This window comes from Schistocerca gregaria, chromosome 2 (assembly GCF_023897955.1).
Source record: "Schistocerca gregaria isolate iqSchGreg1 chromosome 2, iqSchGreg1.2, whole genome shotgun sequence".
In the NCBI taxonomy this organism is placed as follows: domain Eukaryota; kingdom Metazoa; phylum Arthropoda; class Insecta; order Orthoptera; family Acrididae; genus Schistocerca; species Schistocerca gregaria.
This window is the reverse complement of record NC_064921.1, coordinates 489374017-489391473: the sequence shown is the minus strand read 5'-3', so window position 1 is coordinate 489391473 and position 17457 is coordinate 489374017. Positions and strand designations below refer to the sequence as shown.

Here is a 17457-nt window from a genome sequence, read left to right as displayed (position 1 = left end):
AGGTTGCTAGCCTTACTTGCCCTGAGGCCCATTGAGTTTTACCCCTAACGGTTAAGGGACTAACAGGTGGATTTGGTAGTCTTTGCCGTATGAGCACAAAGGTGACCACGATTCAGAATATGTCTGAGATGCCCAGCCTTATTCCAAAGTAACTGGTATCCTGACTGTCGGGACCATACATTGCCCGTGGTTCATGAACTAGGACATGACTACAGGAACCCACACCAGGAACCACCAATAAATAAATAAATAAATAAATAAAAGTTAAAGTGGTAGAAACAACATTAAGCTGTATAAAAACATGAATTTTAAATGTCACCTATAGTCACAGTTAGCCATAAGGGGAATGCTAATTCATGTACTCCTTGCAGTAAGGGAATGAATATATTATATAAGTATTAATTCAAATATACCTGTCTGATTATTCTGTGTCACTGTATTTTAATGTGTAGTAGATACTAAAAAATTCTTTTTTATAGTTACAGTAAGCTAAACTGCATGATTTTTATGTAGTTACATAAATCAAGCTATTTCCGCATATTGTCATTTTAGTGGCTTCAATGAAAATTCCATTAGCTTCTGTGCACTCATCTTTTAATTTTTGGTCAAAATTAAATTATTAGATTGAGTACTTTAATTAATAGCTTTTCTGTTATACATATTAAAGAAGCATAAAATTAAACAAAGAAGGCCTAGAAGATCACTGTGTACATTTAATTGGCAGTGAAGTCATTACAGATAGTGCATGGATAGGACAGGATGGGAAAGGAATTTCATTATGTCCATTTCTTACTTATTGGAAAAAAGAAGTTCATTATCAAACTGTTACTGTTGTGGCTAAAACTGGAATGTACAGCGAATCTTTTTTCATGCAAGTGTGATTATTATGTTATTCTCCATTACTAATGAAGACATGCAGCTAAAAAGAAATGCATATAGAGCCAATTGTATAAAGTAGTTGATCTTAGAATATCACAGAAAGTGAAATTGGTCAACCTGAACTCAGAAAACTGTATTGTATAAAGATTAATCCCAGATTATGTCACTGTGAATTAGGATCATCTTCGACTGATGATATTTCACTGATCAAAGCTGATACAAAATCTGATGAATTTATAGATCCAAAGCACACAAAATTCTGCATTGCCAGTGCCAAAGCAGAGAGGATATGAACTTGAATACTTTTGGATTGGTGGTGGACATTCATCTGGTGGACAGCTGGGTGTAGCCAGCTCATTGTAAAAAGCTGTGCAGTGAATGCAGCAGAACTGCTGTATATATTCAGAGAAAAGCAGAAGCGTTGAATTATCAATAGGTACAGACAGAACAGAAAGGATGGAAACTTGCTAGCTTTCAGGGTAAGCCTTTTTTTTTCAGCTGGAGTAATACAGCCCCCCTGCCCCCCCCCCCTCACCCCTCCCAACGGACACAGACTTGAGTCCCCAATCACTCTTTGTGGCTTCTACCTCTCTCTCCCTATACATAACCCACCCAACACTGCCCCCACCACAACCTAGTTCACGTGCCAAATGCAGCACTAGCACTGCCCGTCCAGTGCGACACTGTGTAGGGGCACAAGCATGTGTATGTGTGTGTGTGCATGTGTATGTGTGTGCAGTTTTTTTCTTTTCCTTTATGTATTTTGCTCTAGCTAAGAAAAGAATTGCTGCAAAAGCTAGTAAGTTTTCCTTCTTTGCGCGATGCTGATGCTGATTACAGTTTTAATATGACTGTGCACACTTTATAGCTCAGATATGATCAACTGACATTGTAATTTATATTACAATTTGATGATAGTGCTTTACTAGTGGTTTCAAAACAGACAATAATCACCTTATATTTCACATAACATGATGCTGTGAATAATTTTATGAAACTAATGATGGTCATATGACTGAAATAGGGTGTATAAGTAAAGTATTTTACCAACAGCTCAAGTCAGTAATATGACATTATTCAGTTATGTGAAAGCATATCATAGAGTTGTTCATTTTCAGACACACTCAGCATGGCATTTCTATTTCATTTGATACACACAACATGAGTCTGCCATGCTGCTATGGTGTTACAGCACTTAGATCACTAGAGTTTGTAGCAGTCGTAGACATAAGACAGTCAATATGGTGTATCGACATGCACCAATTACAAGTAAGGAGCCAAAGTTCTGCTCAGCTTTGATAACTTACAGACTCTTCTTGCTGCTGCTAAGCTTTGCAATGTAACAGCCAGTGTGAGTGATTACAGCCAAAGTTTAGCAAGAGAGATTTAAAAAAAAGAAAAAAAATAAGAAAAACACTATTTGGTAGGCGGAGGCGGGAGGGGTGGGGTGGGGTGGGGGGTGGGGGTGGGGGGGCATGTTGCTTACCCCTATACCTAGGTTCCTGCTAGCATCAGCCTCAATCTACTCGAAGCCTGCAAGGTTTCAACATTCAAGTAATAATAGAATTCTTCCACAAATTATTGACTACTTGTTGTTCCAATTTTAGGGAATTTTGGAGAGGGAGCTAGCTAAAGAGCATAATCCCCCAGTCATATTTGTTGAAGTGATATTGATATGGTGAAACAGCTGCTATCATGAGAATCATTACTGGAAGGAATACAGTAGATGAAGCTTGGAAGGAACTGTGAAAGCATAAACTGTAAAATATAGGAGTGGCAAAATTTTAAGGATCCAAGCTGAATTTCACAATGGGATTGTTCACATTTAACTAATGCTAACCAAAAATGTTATTTTATTTGTTTATTTATGCTCTTATTTTACCTGGATTTCAGGTTATCTCATATATGTAACCAGACTTTTGGTGACTGTGTCTACAGTTAACAGTGTAATGTGCATAAACTGTGAATAGTAGTGACGGTTATATCAATTAATAATAATATTATGATAGTGTATCTTAGTACAACTGTGTTAACTATTTTTCTTAAAAATAGCACTCTTAGTGACTAAAATCAATGACATACTGGCAGAAATGCATAGCAGCGGTAAAGAAAGTATCCGAGTTTAGTTAATGAATTCTCTATTTTTTGTTCATAGGTCTTTTCAAACGTGCTATAGCACAAAGTGGATCTGCACTTAGCCCATGGGCATTTGATAAAAATGCTACAGATAGAACATACCGTTTTGTTTCATACCTAGGATATGACGCACAGAACTCTTCAGACCTTATGCAGTTTTTGATGACGGTCAATGCATCAGAACTGGTGAAAGCAAGCTTACCTGCTCTGTCTGATGAAGTAAGTACTTTACTCAAGAATTAAATCTCCACCTTTACTGTCTTGTTATATCCCCCAGTTGCAGTCTATATTTTAACTCCAGTCACAGTCAACTCCAGCAAACCTCTGTTTCTTATCTATTGTCAGAATGATTCAGATACAGGTGACACACTAGACGCAGAATCCAATAACACAGTAGTTTCTACATTTCCCACTTTGGCATTAATAATTGGCTGAACTTTTTCAATATTACTCTCTTTAATTCAGTCCTTTCCAACATACCTGCTTCAATGCCTTCCCTGCTCTCTCTGTCCATTATATAAACACTGTTATCCAGTATACCATTTTCATTATTCTGGCCCTTATTGCTTCCTTGTTCACCACAGCAATAGTGAAAGGTTTAACCCTAATTACTTCAAGGAGCATTAGCTTTAAATGATATTTAAAATCAACTGCTTCCTCAGGCTCATGTGAAAGCCTTATCGCCATTTCCACATACATAATCTGATTACAAATAATTTCATTATTATCTGCATCTTCCTTAAACAAATCCTGAACTACTTCCCTTATATCCTGTATATCCCTTAATTCTTCAATTTTCCTTTCCCCTTTAAATTTTAACTTATCCCCTTCCTCAGGAAGATACCCACTCCTTAACATCATACTTAGCTTCCTCTTTTCCCATCCAATCACTACTAATAATCTTATTCAGAACCATCTGATTATCTTCCACAAAAACATGTGTCTGAACTTCTTGCTCAGGACAAAACTCAACAAGAACATGTTCATTACTGCAGTCAACCTCAACTCCACTCAAAAAGTCAACATTATTAGGTGCACCCACTGGCATAGTCACAGCATTTTCATATACATCATTACCTTTCACCATGTATACTCACTGGTATTCTCACAAACAGCACATGCTTCACTTTGAGCAGGCACACATTCATTAATATCTGAAGAACTTCCCTCATTACTTATCTCCATTTCCACATACATTACCTGATTACAAATAATTTCATTATTATTTGCTCTGCCACTCATTTCCAAAACAGTGCCTGTTTATACTTCTGACAGAGTGACTGCCTCTGTTTCAAAATTATCTGTAGTGTTCATTGAAGCTAAACCCACTGTATTTTCCTCATTACCTTCCATTTCAACTATTTTGAAAAACACATTCAGATCGTTTCCTGTCACCCAGCCTGTTCCTTTCCTTCTCCCTAGCATGCTATGACTACTAATATCACTCCCTGGACCCTCTGACCCACAATAACTTCGCAAATTATTAATTTCATCGACCATGACTGGCTATGGGAAAAATTTACAATGCAGCTGTCAACTGTACTTAACTTGCATTTCCCCACAACCGTATGCAGCCTCTGCTGCTCGCATTTTGTCCAATGCTGATGCAACACTGCCTGCAATGTGGACTGCCATTTGCCTTGCATGACACTCTGTGAAATTACCATCTTTGATACTTGGGACCAATGCCATGTTGCTTGATATGACGCCATATGAAGGCACCACCTCTGCAGGTTGGTGCCAATGTGATGCCATCTCTGCTGCTTTGTGCTGATGTAATGTCACCCATGTGTGAACCATGTAGATGCCACTTCTGCTGCTCAGTGACTTTGCCCGTGTGGACTGCCATACCAACAATGTATCATGTAGCCATCATCTGCCACTGATGTTACTAACATGTACTATTACACTTATTGTCTGCACTAAGTGTGCTACTGTTGATGCTGCTTTTACCACTGCTGCACTATACAAAAAGTTGTGAGTCCACATGCTAGCTGCTCACTACTACAGCTTGAATGCTTGGACAGCCAATCTCGAAATAACAGCAGAATGAAAATGCAGTACAACTGTTTTATACTTGTTTAATTAGGAAAATGATCTGTTCATTATAACACAGGAATTATCCTTTTTCATCTGGTGTATCATGAGTGTAACTTCCATGATGGATTCAGTTGTTACAATTTATTATAAACAGTAATGATAATAATGTCAATTACTTTCTAACTGTCAAAGCTTGAGGCATGGATTTGTGTTCAGTGAGCTTGTCCCACTGCCCTGGTTCAAAAAATGTCATTTACTTTTTCTCTACCATGCTTGTAATAAGTGTTAGTGTATTTTCATTAAAATCATACTAGTGTCGACATTTCAAATCACAGGTCCCTCCATATTAGCTCATAGCGACCATGTTACCAGAACACACCACTCTTCCTGCCTGGAAAAACCCCAATGAGCACTGGGCCTCATGGCTTGCTAGTCACCTTTACTTCCACTCAGCTGGCCGCCCCAACAAAAATTTACGCTGACCCACTGAAGACCTGTCAAATTCATGCTGTCCTGCAGCAGTCGGACCAGCTGCTTGTAACATCACAACAGTCTTAGCCATTGATTTGCTTCAGATGAAGAGGTCTATGTCTGGGTATGATCATAGTTCCATAGGCCACTGCAAACACTTTCCATGATGGCATTGACCATCTTGTCTCATAGTGCGATAAATGAATTAACAGTTATGGTGATTACGTCTGAAATCATAAATGGTGTGCTTTCTTTTTTCCATCTGTCTCATTTTCTTTTGACTGCCCCTTGTAACAAACCAACTAAAGATGTGCAGAAATCAGATTGTGCAGAATACTCTACATTATTTGATATTATTTTTAATGTACACACCGCAATCAGTTTTACTAAGAAATTCCTCAGTAGATTAGGCATTGGCCACCAATAAATACTTTAGGCTCATCTTAAACTGAACTTCATTAGTATTTTTTAAGGTTGCTGGAAAGTTATTGAAGGTGTGTATTCCTGATTAATGGAAACCTTTCTGGATCTAAGTAAGTGCTTTAAAATTTCTGTGAATATTATACCTGTTAATTGTTGCACTGATTCCCTCAACAGGGCTGTCTGTTTGAAAAAGAGGTATGTTGTTTATGCCAAATTTCATTAAGAATTAAATATATTGGGAAGCAACAGTTAGTATCCTTAGTTCTTTGAGCAGGTCTCTGCAGGAACTTGTTGAATTTACAAACTAATAATTCATATTAGAATACACATTTTTGGTTTCAGAAAACTGTAGCTTGGCTTAATGAGTTACTACAAAAAATGATTCCATATGACATGGAATGAAAGTATGAGAAGTTGTATAGCTGCTATATTTTTATGTCACTTGTGCCTATCAACATATGCACTGCAAATTAAGATTTCTTTAATGCTTTAGTAGTTGTGCAACATGCTCCTCCCAGTTGAATTTGTTCATCATCATCACCTACAGTGTCCAGGCCATGGCTGGGTCTGGGTAGAACAGAAGCTTTTCCCTCATTTTGGGAACTCCTACCACATTACACTCTCCACTGTGACCCAGTCTTCTCTTTTCCTTATCACACATTCCTTCACCCTAATGATCCATCTCATCTTCTTCTAGGTCTTTTGCCTCCTATTATCATTTTGTGAACATGTTTCATTATTCTTCCACTTCTCATTCTGTTAACATGCTCATATGATCTTAATCTTGTCTTTTCTGTTCTATGTTGCGTGGGCTTCTCTTTTATTATTTCTCTTACTGTCTCATTCCTTACTCTATCCATTCTAGTAGGTCCTGTTCTGCTTCTTTTAAATTTTGTCTCACAAGCCTGTATGATGCTCACCAGCCTATTCTTCATTACCAACATTTCTGATGCATGCATGAGTATTGCAGCATAAGGAGATTGGTATAACATAAGTTTGATTTTTGGTGATACATCCTTGCTCCAGGCTTCTTACACTCTACAAGAACCTAAGTGCTTACCTGCCTCTTTCACTAATTTCTTTATCATTCTTTTATTTCTCCCACTGTCTTCTATTATCTTCCATAGATACTTTAATCTTTCTGCTTTCTTTGGTACTTGCACTCTTAATACTTATATACTTTGCTATTCTTCTTTTGTTACTCATTGTCACCAACATATCACACTTCTTTGCATTAAATTTCAATCCACAATGCCCCACCACTTTCTCACATATACGTAGCGTTTCTTGTACCTCTCCTTCTCGATTTCCTCACACCTTTCTGCAAACACTATTTTGTATTTTCATCTCCTAATCACACTGTTACTTGTCATTATCTCAACCATAACAGTGATGAAAAGAACTGAGGGGATAATGTGCTCCTTTTCTTCAGACTATTCTTCTCTTCAATCCAGTCTGTTTACTCCTTATTTCCACAAAATTCTTTCATCATTGATATATTTTGATTATTTTGCTCACAATTGGTCTTCCAGTTCCCCTTTTCTAAAGTGTTACCTTGGTCTTGCTTCTTTTCACACTATTATATATCTTTTCAGTGTCCAGGAACACCACTACTAAATCCTTACCATATTCACAATGTCCCTCATGGAGCTGCCTTACACAGAGTATTGGATCCACTGTCAGACTTCCTGGTGTAAACCTATATTGCTCACCCCTCAGTCATCCTCCTACTATCTTCTGTACTCCTTATTCCAGAATCTTTTCAAACACCTTGGCAGTGTGACATATTGAAGTAACTCCCCTATCAATTTGGAATAGATTCCTGTGACCCTTTCCAAAAATTGGCATGATGATTCTATTTTTCTGGTCATCAGGTGTCCTTCTTTTCCATTCTGTTCTCATGACTCAGTAAAGCCAGTGCACTCCAACAATGCCAGTTGATTTCACCATCTCCAAACTCACTACAATGTGAAAATAAGGTGGCTATGAGAGTAGTAGCAGAAGAGGAGAGGAAATAGATGAAAGAGTGTACAAAAATGATGGAAGATACCGTGAGAGGAATATGAAAGCCCTCTAACAGGATTGTTAAGTTTAAGAAGAGAGGCATGTTGGAGATGATCAATAAAAAAGGAAAGGAAGCTGGGAATGTACAAAAAATCATCTAGATGTTGAAGGCATATTCTGAAGAGGTATTAAATCCCAACAGAACCAATGGAAACAGAAAATGAGAAGTAGGGGATATAATGGTTATCAAGATTGATCTAACTTGGACAGAGTAGAAGAAGTGATAGAGATTGTGAAAGGAACAAAAGCATCTGACTGAATGAAATAAGCTGAATTTATTAACAAGTTGTAAACCCAAGAATTTAACACTGTCATCCTCTTCGTCAGAATATCATAATATTGTATCCATATATGGGGGCAAAACCTCTTTCAAGCTCTGAAACCCATACACGTGTTTTTTCAAAGTTTATTGATGAAGAATTGGCTAGTAAATTTTTATTAACGTCCATGAAAATTTCATTAACCAATCTTTCTAAAACTATGTTTCATTGTTGTTTATTGCAATGTTTGTTTCATCTGCAAACAAAACAAACTTGACACCTGCTAATGTTACTAATGTAAGGTAATTAGTATAAAGAAGATCAGGTACGGGCCCTACATTGGAGCCATCTGGGATTCTGAATGTGATCCTATTCCTGTTGTTTCATTTGGAAATATGTCCCTCTCGTTTTTTGTTGTTAAGAAGGGAAAACTTTTAACGCCATGTCAATTTTTCTTTTCCTAACAGAAGTTTATGTTCTGCACCATCAAGGGCTTGAAAAGCTCACATACCATACCAACATGGTAATTTTTGTTGTTTATTTCTACTAGAATTGAGATAATGTATTGTATCCTAGTGGTGAAGCCTTTACAAGAGCCAAACTGAGCTGTAGTTAAAAGATTATTTCCAGAAAGTATGTTCAGTACTATTTTGATTTTATAATCTTCTTTCTAAAAAAGAACTTTAAAAGTATATATCTTTAAGTGTATCTGTTAAGTGTAGGTCACTGAAATGAGTATTTGTATAGTGGGGTGTAGTTGAGAGGCACTGGTAGAAGTAAAGCAGTCACAGCACGTGATGAGCTGTACAGGGATAGCCCGCTGCTCAGTAAGAGAGTTGTCTGAGGCCCTGGATTTGAGTTCTAGTCTGACAAAAAGCTTTAACATGCCACAAAGTTTCAGAGAAGTGTCATGTTGGTGTTGTATGATTATGAGAGAAGGGTGAAATTGAGGCTCAGTGTTGGCATATAGCCTACTCTACTTGAATTGCTCCATTTGTGCTGCTGGGTTTGATATCTGCATGTGATGAATGAATCACACTGGACAGTATTGGAACTTCCTCATTTCATGAGACAGTGGAGAAAGGTCTAGAATTAAATCCAGATCATCAGTAAGAATCTGATGGTCAATAACTATAGACTGCCATCTGTCCTCCACTTGCTCGCTAGAAATTTGTGGTGAAAATTCTTCCATCACCATTACCTGAGACAGCTGCATTAATCTTGAATACCACCACACAGGTGTTTATTGGTAACTGCATGTATGGAAGTGAGAAAAACCAGTCATATTATACAAAATATATTTCAGTTTTTCACTATATTCAGGAAATGTTTGGCGACCAATTTATGTCATACCTAGGGAACACAGATAGAGGGGAGGAGGGAATGGTCCAAGAGAGGGGGGAGGAAGAGATGGACAAAAAGATGGAGAGCAGGAAATCAACAGAGAACTGAAACAGGAGGAGATGGGCAGCAACAGGCAAGAGGAAGACAGGGACAGAGATAGGAAAGAGAAGGAGATGGACAGAGAGCTGGGGATGGAGAAGGTGGACAGAGAGGGAGGACAGAAGGAGTGGATGGGTAGAGAGAGGGGAAGGAGTAAATGTAGTAATAGAAGATTGGAATAAATACATATCTGGGAAATGCCATGTACTTAGCTATCTCTGGAACTACACAGACAACGGCAAATCTCAGAATCTTGTTTATGGAGGTGTATTACAGTTGATTTCTGGCTCTCCATACACACTGAGACAATTATAATCTTTCTCAGGCTAAACATGTCACAAACAATCATGAAATTATTTACTTCCTTTTGTGGCACATTTTGTAATTTTCTACTTGATCAAGTAAATATGTTTGCCGTGAAGTAAATGAGTGAGTTTCAAGTGACATGAGTTCAGTCAGTTTTCCTCATCATTTTAAAATTTGGTGGGTCTATTTCTCAGTGTCACATGGATTGCAGGGTCACAACCTGCTCATGATGCATGACTTTCAAGAAATAATTTTTTCGATGGCACATACGTGTGGGTAGTGTGTTTCAGCATTAACAGTTTTTAATAGAATACTGTTTAGCCACAGGTTACATAATGGGGTGCAGCTACACACGCACGTGTGTTTCAGCATTAACAGTTTTTAATAGAATACTGTTTAGCCACAGGTTACATAATGGGGTGCAGCTACACACGCACACACACACACACACACACACACACACACACACACACACACACACAGAGAGAGAGAGAGAGAGAGAGAGAGAGAGAGAGAGAGAGAGAGAGAGAGAGAATGCTAGTGTCATCTCCCGGCACTGTGGCCCCACTGAGGTGAATAGCAATCTGGGCCAGAGTGGGTGGTAGTGTATGGATACATAGTAGAGGGGGGGGGGGGGGGTACAGGAAGCATTAGGGACCTTGGGGGAAGATACTGTAGTACTGAATCATACACAGTGTCCCACATAAAACCAGTATGCCTCATGCCCAAAATTCAAGTAACAATGAACCAACAAAAAGAGTATAGATAATAGTAACATTACAAAACATGTAGTTATCTGTGTATAGTTGGTGACCATGGTCATCTGAGCATCACTGATTTCATGTGATGACATTAGCAGCAACATGCTGTAATTCTGCAGGCATGATGTGGGTGATTTCTGTAGTAATAATCTGTTTAAGATCATCTATTGTGAAAGGATTGTCAGCATACACCTTGCTTTTTATTGTGCCCCATAAATGAAAATCACACAATATTAAGTCCGGGGACTTGGGAACCAATGGTATCTACCAACAAGCCTGTCTTCAGAGTACACATTGGTCATGTAGCCCATACTTTGATTGGATGTGTGAGCAGTTGCTCCATCTTGTCGAAATACTACATACAGCTTCTCTGCTTCTGTAGAAAGAGTCAAAGATCTGTAGATATCTGGCAGTGTCGAAGGTGTAATTGGAAAATGTGGGGACAATAATGTACATGCCAAACAACACACACCACATACCCATCATCCCTGAGGGGTGAGGTTCTTTATGCAAAATATGTGGTTTGTCCTGTGACCAGTATCTGTGGTTCTTGGAATTTATGTAACCTGACAAATGAAACCAGGTATCATCTGACATGAAATAAAGAAAGAGGCCCAAATAACAGTCAGCAGTTGATGTTAATAGTGTGTTACAATACTGAACTCTTTTTTTCTGTGTCACACTTGCATGACAGGCTTCCAATTCCATGAAAAATGACATGATGTTCAATATACACCAACCTGCTGTGATAACCTCCTTATCATCTTGCGAGGACTTCTAGTAATGTCCATGTGAATTCTGTCTGTAGTTTCAGGGGTCCTCACTATTGGTTGCCTATTTCTCTGCACATTCTGAACATATCCTACAGCCCTCCATTTGTTGCACAGATCTTGAATAGTGCTGATTATGGGGGGTTTCATACGAGGATACTTCACTTGAAACATTTCTTTACAGTCCTTTATGGAGTCTGTTTTATGTAACACCCCAAAATATCAATCCACTATTATAATGTAAACTGCCCCATTTCTGTAACAACTTAACAATATGAATTTCTCACAACAAGTGATGCATGAAGACACAGCTGCACTTGACTTTCCAATAAAATGCAGTATAGCCAACTTTCGAGACAGTGTTGCAACTTCACAAGCAATTCAACTAGAGATAACTAATTGGTACCTGAGACATACCAGTTTTATGTAACACCCCAAAATATGTGAGTGAATCAAAGGCTGGCTGTGGACTTTTGGACTTGCAAATTGCATAGTGGGTTTGTTGACCCATGCACCACAGTTACTTAGATGAAAATGTTTTACAACAAAAGAGTTGCTGGTTTATACATTACAAGTAGCTAAGAAAGTATGATGCCAAAGGGACTGTCTTTCCACTTGGTACATTGTTCCACTTTAAACAATGCTGCTCTTTCCAGCTACTAAAAGATGGATGATGTCAAATGTAAGTTGCTGTTTTTGTGCTCTTCAATCTGAAGACTGGTTTGTTGCAGTTCTCCATGCAAGCTTCTTCATCTCTGCATACCTGCCACAACCTACATCCCTTTGAACCTCTTTACTTTATTAAAACCTTGGTATATGCCTACAATTTTTATCCCTGGAACTTCTTTCCATTACTAAATTGATATCTTATTGATGCCTCAGAATGCTTCCTAGCAATCAAGCCCTTCTTTTAGTCTAGTAGCACCATAAATTACTTTTTTCCCTAATTTGATTCATTACCTCCCCATCTGTTATGCAGTCTACCCATCTGATCCTCAGCATTTTTCTGTAGCACCACATTTCAAAAGCTTCTGTTATGTTCTTGTCTGAATTGCTTTTTGTCCATGTTCCACTTCTGCACAAAGCTACCCTTCAGACAAATACTTTCAGAAATTATACCTGACACTTAAATTGTTGTTAGATGTTGGCAAATTCCTATGTCCCAGAAATGCTTTCCTTGTCATTTCTGGTCTGCATTTTATATCTTCCTTACTTCAGCCATCATCAGTGATTTTGCTGCCAAAGTGGCTCAACTTCTGTACTACTCTTATTGTCCCATTTAATGATGTGATTCTTTCAGTATCATCTGATATAATTTGACTATATTCCATTACCCTTGTTTTACTTTTGTTGAAGTTCAGTCTTATAATTTTGTGGGAAATCCAATCATATACCCACTGGAAAACATACTGATTCACCACTTGATTGTAAGATTGATGTTTTATTACATGATACACTATTGCAGGGGGGGTTAAAAAACAGTACACAAGAACAATATGGTGTTGACTAGTGTCCAGTCAAAGAGTTTGGCTAAAGCTCTAGAGACTAATGGTGGTGGAACTATCAGCAGTCACCCGCCCTCCCTCCCCCCTCTTCCACCACCCCCTCATACTCACCATGCCTCTGGCAGTGCAGAGTATGGGGAAGGATGACAAGCATTTGTGCAGTGGATAGTAGAGAGAGGTGACAAATGTTCAGTGTCCTGAATGGCTGCACGGCCAATCATGTCGTGGATGACCCCAGTGGAGAGACATGACTGGATCATTTATCATGGAGTGAAGCAGTGATTCAATGCTGGAGGCCGAGACATTGTAGTCCTGTAACCAGCACAGTGGCTGTAGGTGAAGGCCCGCATGGGGGAGTGGAATAATTTGGTCATGCTCTGTTAAGAGGGACTGCGATATGAGGTATATAAGGACCATAAGGCAGCTGTTGGTATCAATCAAAGCCAAATAGTTCTCATTGCCAGCATCCAGTGAAAGGTGGAGGGAACACAGGAGTGAGATGTTGTAGCAGTTCGGCTATTTCATTTCTTTGTTTGTTGTCTTCGATGTTGATGTACTGGCTGAAAAACTAGGGGATGTCTACTGTAAATACTGCAGTTGACAGATGCACAGCTGCATTTCACAGTCTTTTACTTTCACTGCTCACACACACACACACACACACCCCTCTCCCATATACACATTTAATATGGCCAGTGCACTATTGTTTAACTTTCGAAAAGCCTAATTAATAGTTTTCAGGTGAACATGCACATACTGCTACAATAGTTTAGTATTGAACATCTATGAGCAGTAAAAACCTAAAAACAAAGTTCGCTGTTCTTGAAGAATAGAAAGGTACATATGGAACAGACACTGTCATTGTTTTAACACATGGCCTAATTGAGTAACACTTATTTCACAGTTAAGTTGAAGCATTGTTGTTGTTCTAACCAGCATAGGTTTCTCGTCTGAAACTTGGCCGTGGACTGATTGTCTTGTGACCAAAAATCAGGCCCTTATATGTCAGAATAAAAGGTACTGAAGCTACACATTGTTTGAAGTTAAATACACAGAAATTACAATTAAAACATAAGTCATTAAATTAACCGAATATATTGAAAAATTGGTTCTTTTCAACAGTTTCTTCTACTACAAGAGTTAGGCTGAATTAACGATGAAGAACTTTGGAATTAATCAAGGGCTGGCTTTGTGAACATGTTTTTGAATAGAGCCAAATACATACTTGAAGATTACTAGTATTTCATCTATCAAATGTTTATGATTATTACAGAATTTGTATTTGTTTATATGTCAACAATAGGTTTCAAGTTACGAAACAGTTACCGATTTCACCTTATAACAAAAGACATCAACTAGGAACAGTCAAAATAAATTAGAAAATCAATTACATACCATGCATAAAACTAACCACAAAATTAGATCTGGTGTTATATTCTTTAAAACTGAGGGCCAATCTTTCTCTTTTATGAAAATACAGATTCTATCCATCTTTGTTAATGGTGATTATTTAAAATTGAAAAAAATGAATTTAAAGAGGCAGGTGGAAGTAGAAATATCTCAGCTTGCTTCATCACATTGTGGCTGGTGGATGTGTCATCAAGCGAGCACAGGTACACAGAGCAGGAAAAGCACACCATCACATAATTGGGGGGAGAGGTCCTCAATGCAACATGATGAAACATCAATGCAGAAGACAGCCACATTGCATGGAGCAGGGACCATGATGTTGAATAAGGTATCAGGGGAGAAGGCACTTCACATACAGTGCTCATATCTGTGGGCACACACAATAGGAGGGTTGGGGGAACCACTAGACTGAAGACCTGGAAGAAAGAGCACTAGGAGGGATACATCACATGCAACACTCAAATCTGATGGCACACTCAGTAAGTCACACATGGCTGGCTCCAGGCCAAGATACTTGGAAGAGGATGCACCAGGAACAAGGCTGTCTGGATCTGAGTCCAGATGGGGACCTTGTTGAGTGTCCAAGCTCATTGACTCTGTTCAGTGAATTAGTTTGGTGCTTGCCAGTCATGCAAATATCCATCCTGTTGTTTGTAAAACAAAGCAGTCTTTGTGATCTAGAGTTTGGGGGCTGTAAAGCAAAAAGATAAGGAAAACTGTACAGAGTAGACAAACCATTGCCACTTTTGGGCATTGTTCTTCAGACCATAATTCATTATGTAATGCTCAAACAGGCTGAATAGTGTGATGCGATGGTAGCACTTTTTGGAATGTCATCATTGTACATCAGTATCTGTTGGTAAGCCTTTTGAGTGTCAGTAATACTAAAGAACTGCACACTGCGGAGTTGCTGCACAAAGTCTTAAATGTGAGGAACTGGATAATTGTCCATAACAATACATGCATTAAACTTGCAATAGTCTCCATACAACCTAAAGGTATATTCTTTCAGGTTTGTGCTTGACTACCAGTTGCTATCAGATTGGTGCACAATCCCTTCAGCTAAAAGTTATTGCATGGCAGCCTTCAGTTGATGAAGTACACAGTGATTATAATTAAAGTTAATGTGTGCACAGTCATCATTCTTGTAATAAAGCTTTACAAGCAGAGCATAATCCTGCATTGAGATAGTCATGGTGAATGTCACAGAAGCGAAAGGAGGAAAAGTCATGTACCTGGTGTGCTTATACCAACTTCAATGGGTCATACACATGACAGGTGTTTTTATTTATGAATTTATTCTGATACATAAAGCGACATCTATTGATCAATTTTTCTCACTTTTTTTTATTCTGCCATAAGTTTTCTCGCTTCTCCAATAATATTCCATTGCAAATTGACATCATTCTGATGAGTGTTGTTATTCCTACAGTGATTTGAAAGTTTAACTTTAATTATAATCAACCTGTATTTTAGCTGTAAGGTGCCTAGCTTTGTAATGGTCATGAGGGCTTTCCATTGTGGATAACCTATGGCAGATAATGTTAGATATCATGCCAATGATGGTCTTTGTAGTACTTGGGAGCACTGTACTTGTAACTAAGTTAGTGGGATGGGATATTCATCTGGACATTAATACTTTGTGAGTCACTGACCTGAAGTGTCTGCAGCATAGGCAGTGATGAGGGAACAGCTAATGCACAGTCAGAACGCTCAGTAGAAGGCAGGTGCACAGTGGAGCTGTCATTGACCCTCTGGAGAGAACACACTAGTTTGGCTGATGTGTTGACAATCTGCTGATGGAGGATCTACATCTACATCTACATTTATACTCCGCAAGCCACCCAACGGTGTGTGTTGTTGTTGATGCAGAGGGTGTTGATGTCTTGGTGCTGATTTGATGAGATTAGCTCTTCCAACAATTTGATAAGATTAGCTGTCAGGAAGGAGCACCCAGAGGCAGTGTGATTGAGATGAACAAGGGGATCACACTGAAGGAGGGGAGAGGTGAAGGATCCAGTGATCCATGTGCCAAATGTGTGGTGGAGAAGGCAAGAGAATGTAGGTCAGGGGCGAGACCAAAATGTGTAAGAAAATTGACCGTAAGGACAGGGCCCTCCGCATCAGATCATGGAAGGTCCAAGAGAACTGAAGGTCTGGCATAAGCTGAAGTTCAGTGACACTATAGACAGTGATACCAAAACTGTTAACTGCTAAAAGAACCTTTGATAGCAGGAGAACCTCCAAAGGAGCAATGACAGTGATGCCAAAACTGTTAACCACTAAAAGAACCTTTGACAGCAGGAGAAGCTACAAAGGAGCAATGAATAGAGGTGTGATACTCAAATCTGTGCCCTTGTTGGTGAGGAAGTGTGTATTATTTGCTTGAACAAGCATATGAAGTCTGCCGTTGGAAGGACACACCAAGGATGATGACTGAGATAGGAGATGGCACCCTGTTACAGCAGCACAAGATGAGACCTCTAAACCAGTCAGCATGACAAGTTTGGTTGCTGTGTGCAGGGGAGTTGACAGTTTCTTGCAGTATTGCCAAATGTCATGTGAAACCAGAATAGTGGGTAGATGGTTTGCAGGGTAGGGGAAGTGATTCCTATACCACCTGTAGGTCCATTCTTGCGACTGGCAGTGAAAGAATGTGTGTTGATGGCTGGAGTAGAGAGGAAAGCAGGAGTTTGTAGTGCCAAAGACTGGCCCCCAAGGAACAGCATGATGCTGTCAAGGACTGCACAAGATCTCACATAACCTCTGCCATACAAGCATGGAGGGGGACAGTGCTTGAACTCTGCTACTAACCTTGTCTGTCAGAGAGCGACTCATTGCAGGCAGCAGTTGACAGTGGTGTATGATGTGATAAGTACACTCAGAAAGCTGGAATCAAGTGTCAAACAGCTCTGTGGAATATGGTAGCAGCTGCAAGTTGAGTTCATGAGGCAGTTTGACCAACCATAATATCCATAGAGTAACATCA

The 17457-nt window shown here is 39.0% G+C and overlaps 1 protein-coding gene across 1 annotated transcript in view; it reads left to right on the top strand.

Moving 5' to 3' along the window:
* LOC126327647 (esterase FE4-like) overlaps nt 1-17457 on the top strand; it is a 68130-nt gene that overhangs the window by 30705 nt on the left and 19968 nt on the right. The window contains exon 6 of the mRNA XM_049995905.1: nt 3035-3234. Coding sequence (XP_049851862.1) covers nt 3035-3234 — 200 coding nt within the window. The remainder of the gene's footprint in view (nt 1-3034; nt 3235-17457) is intronic.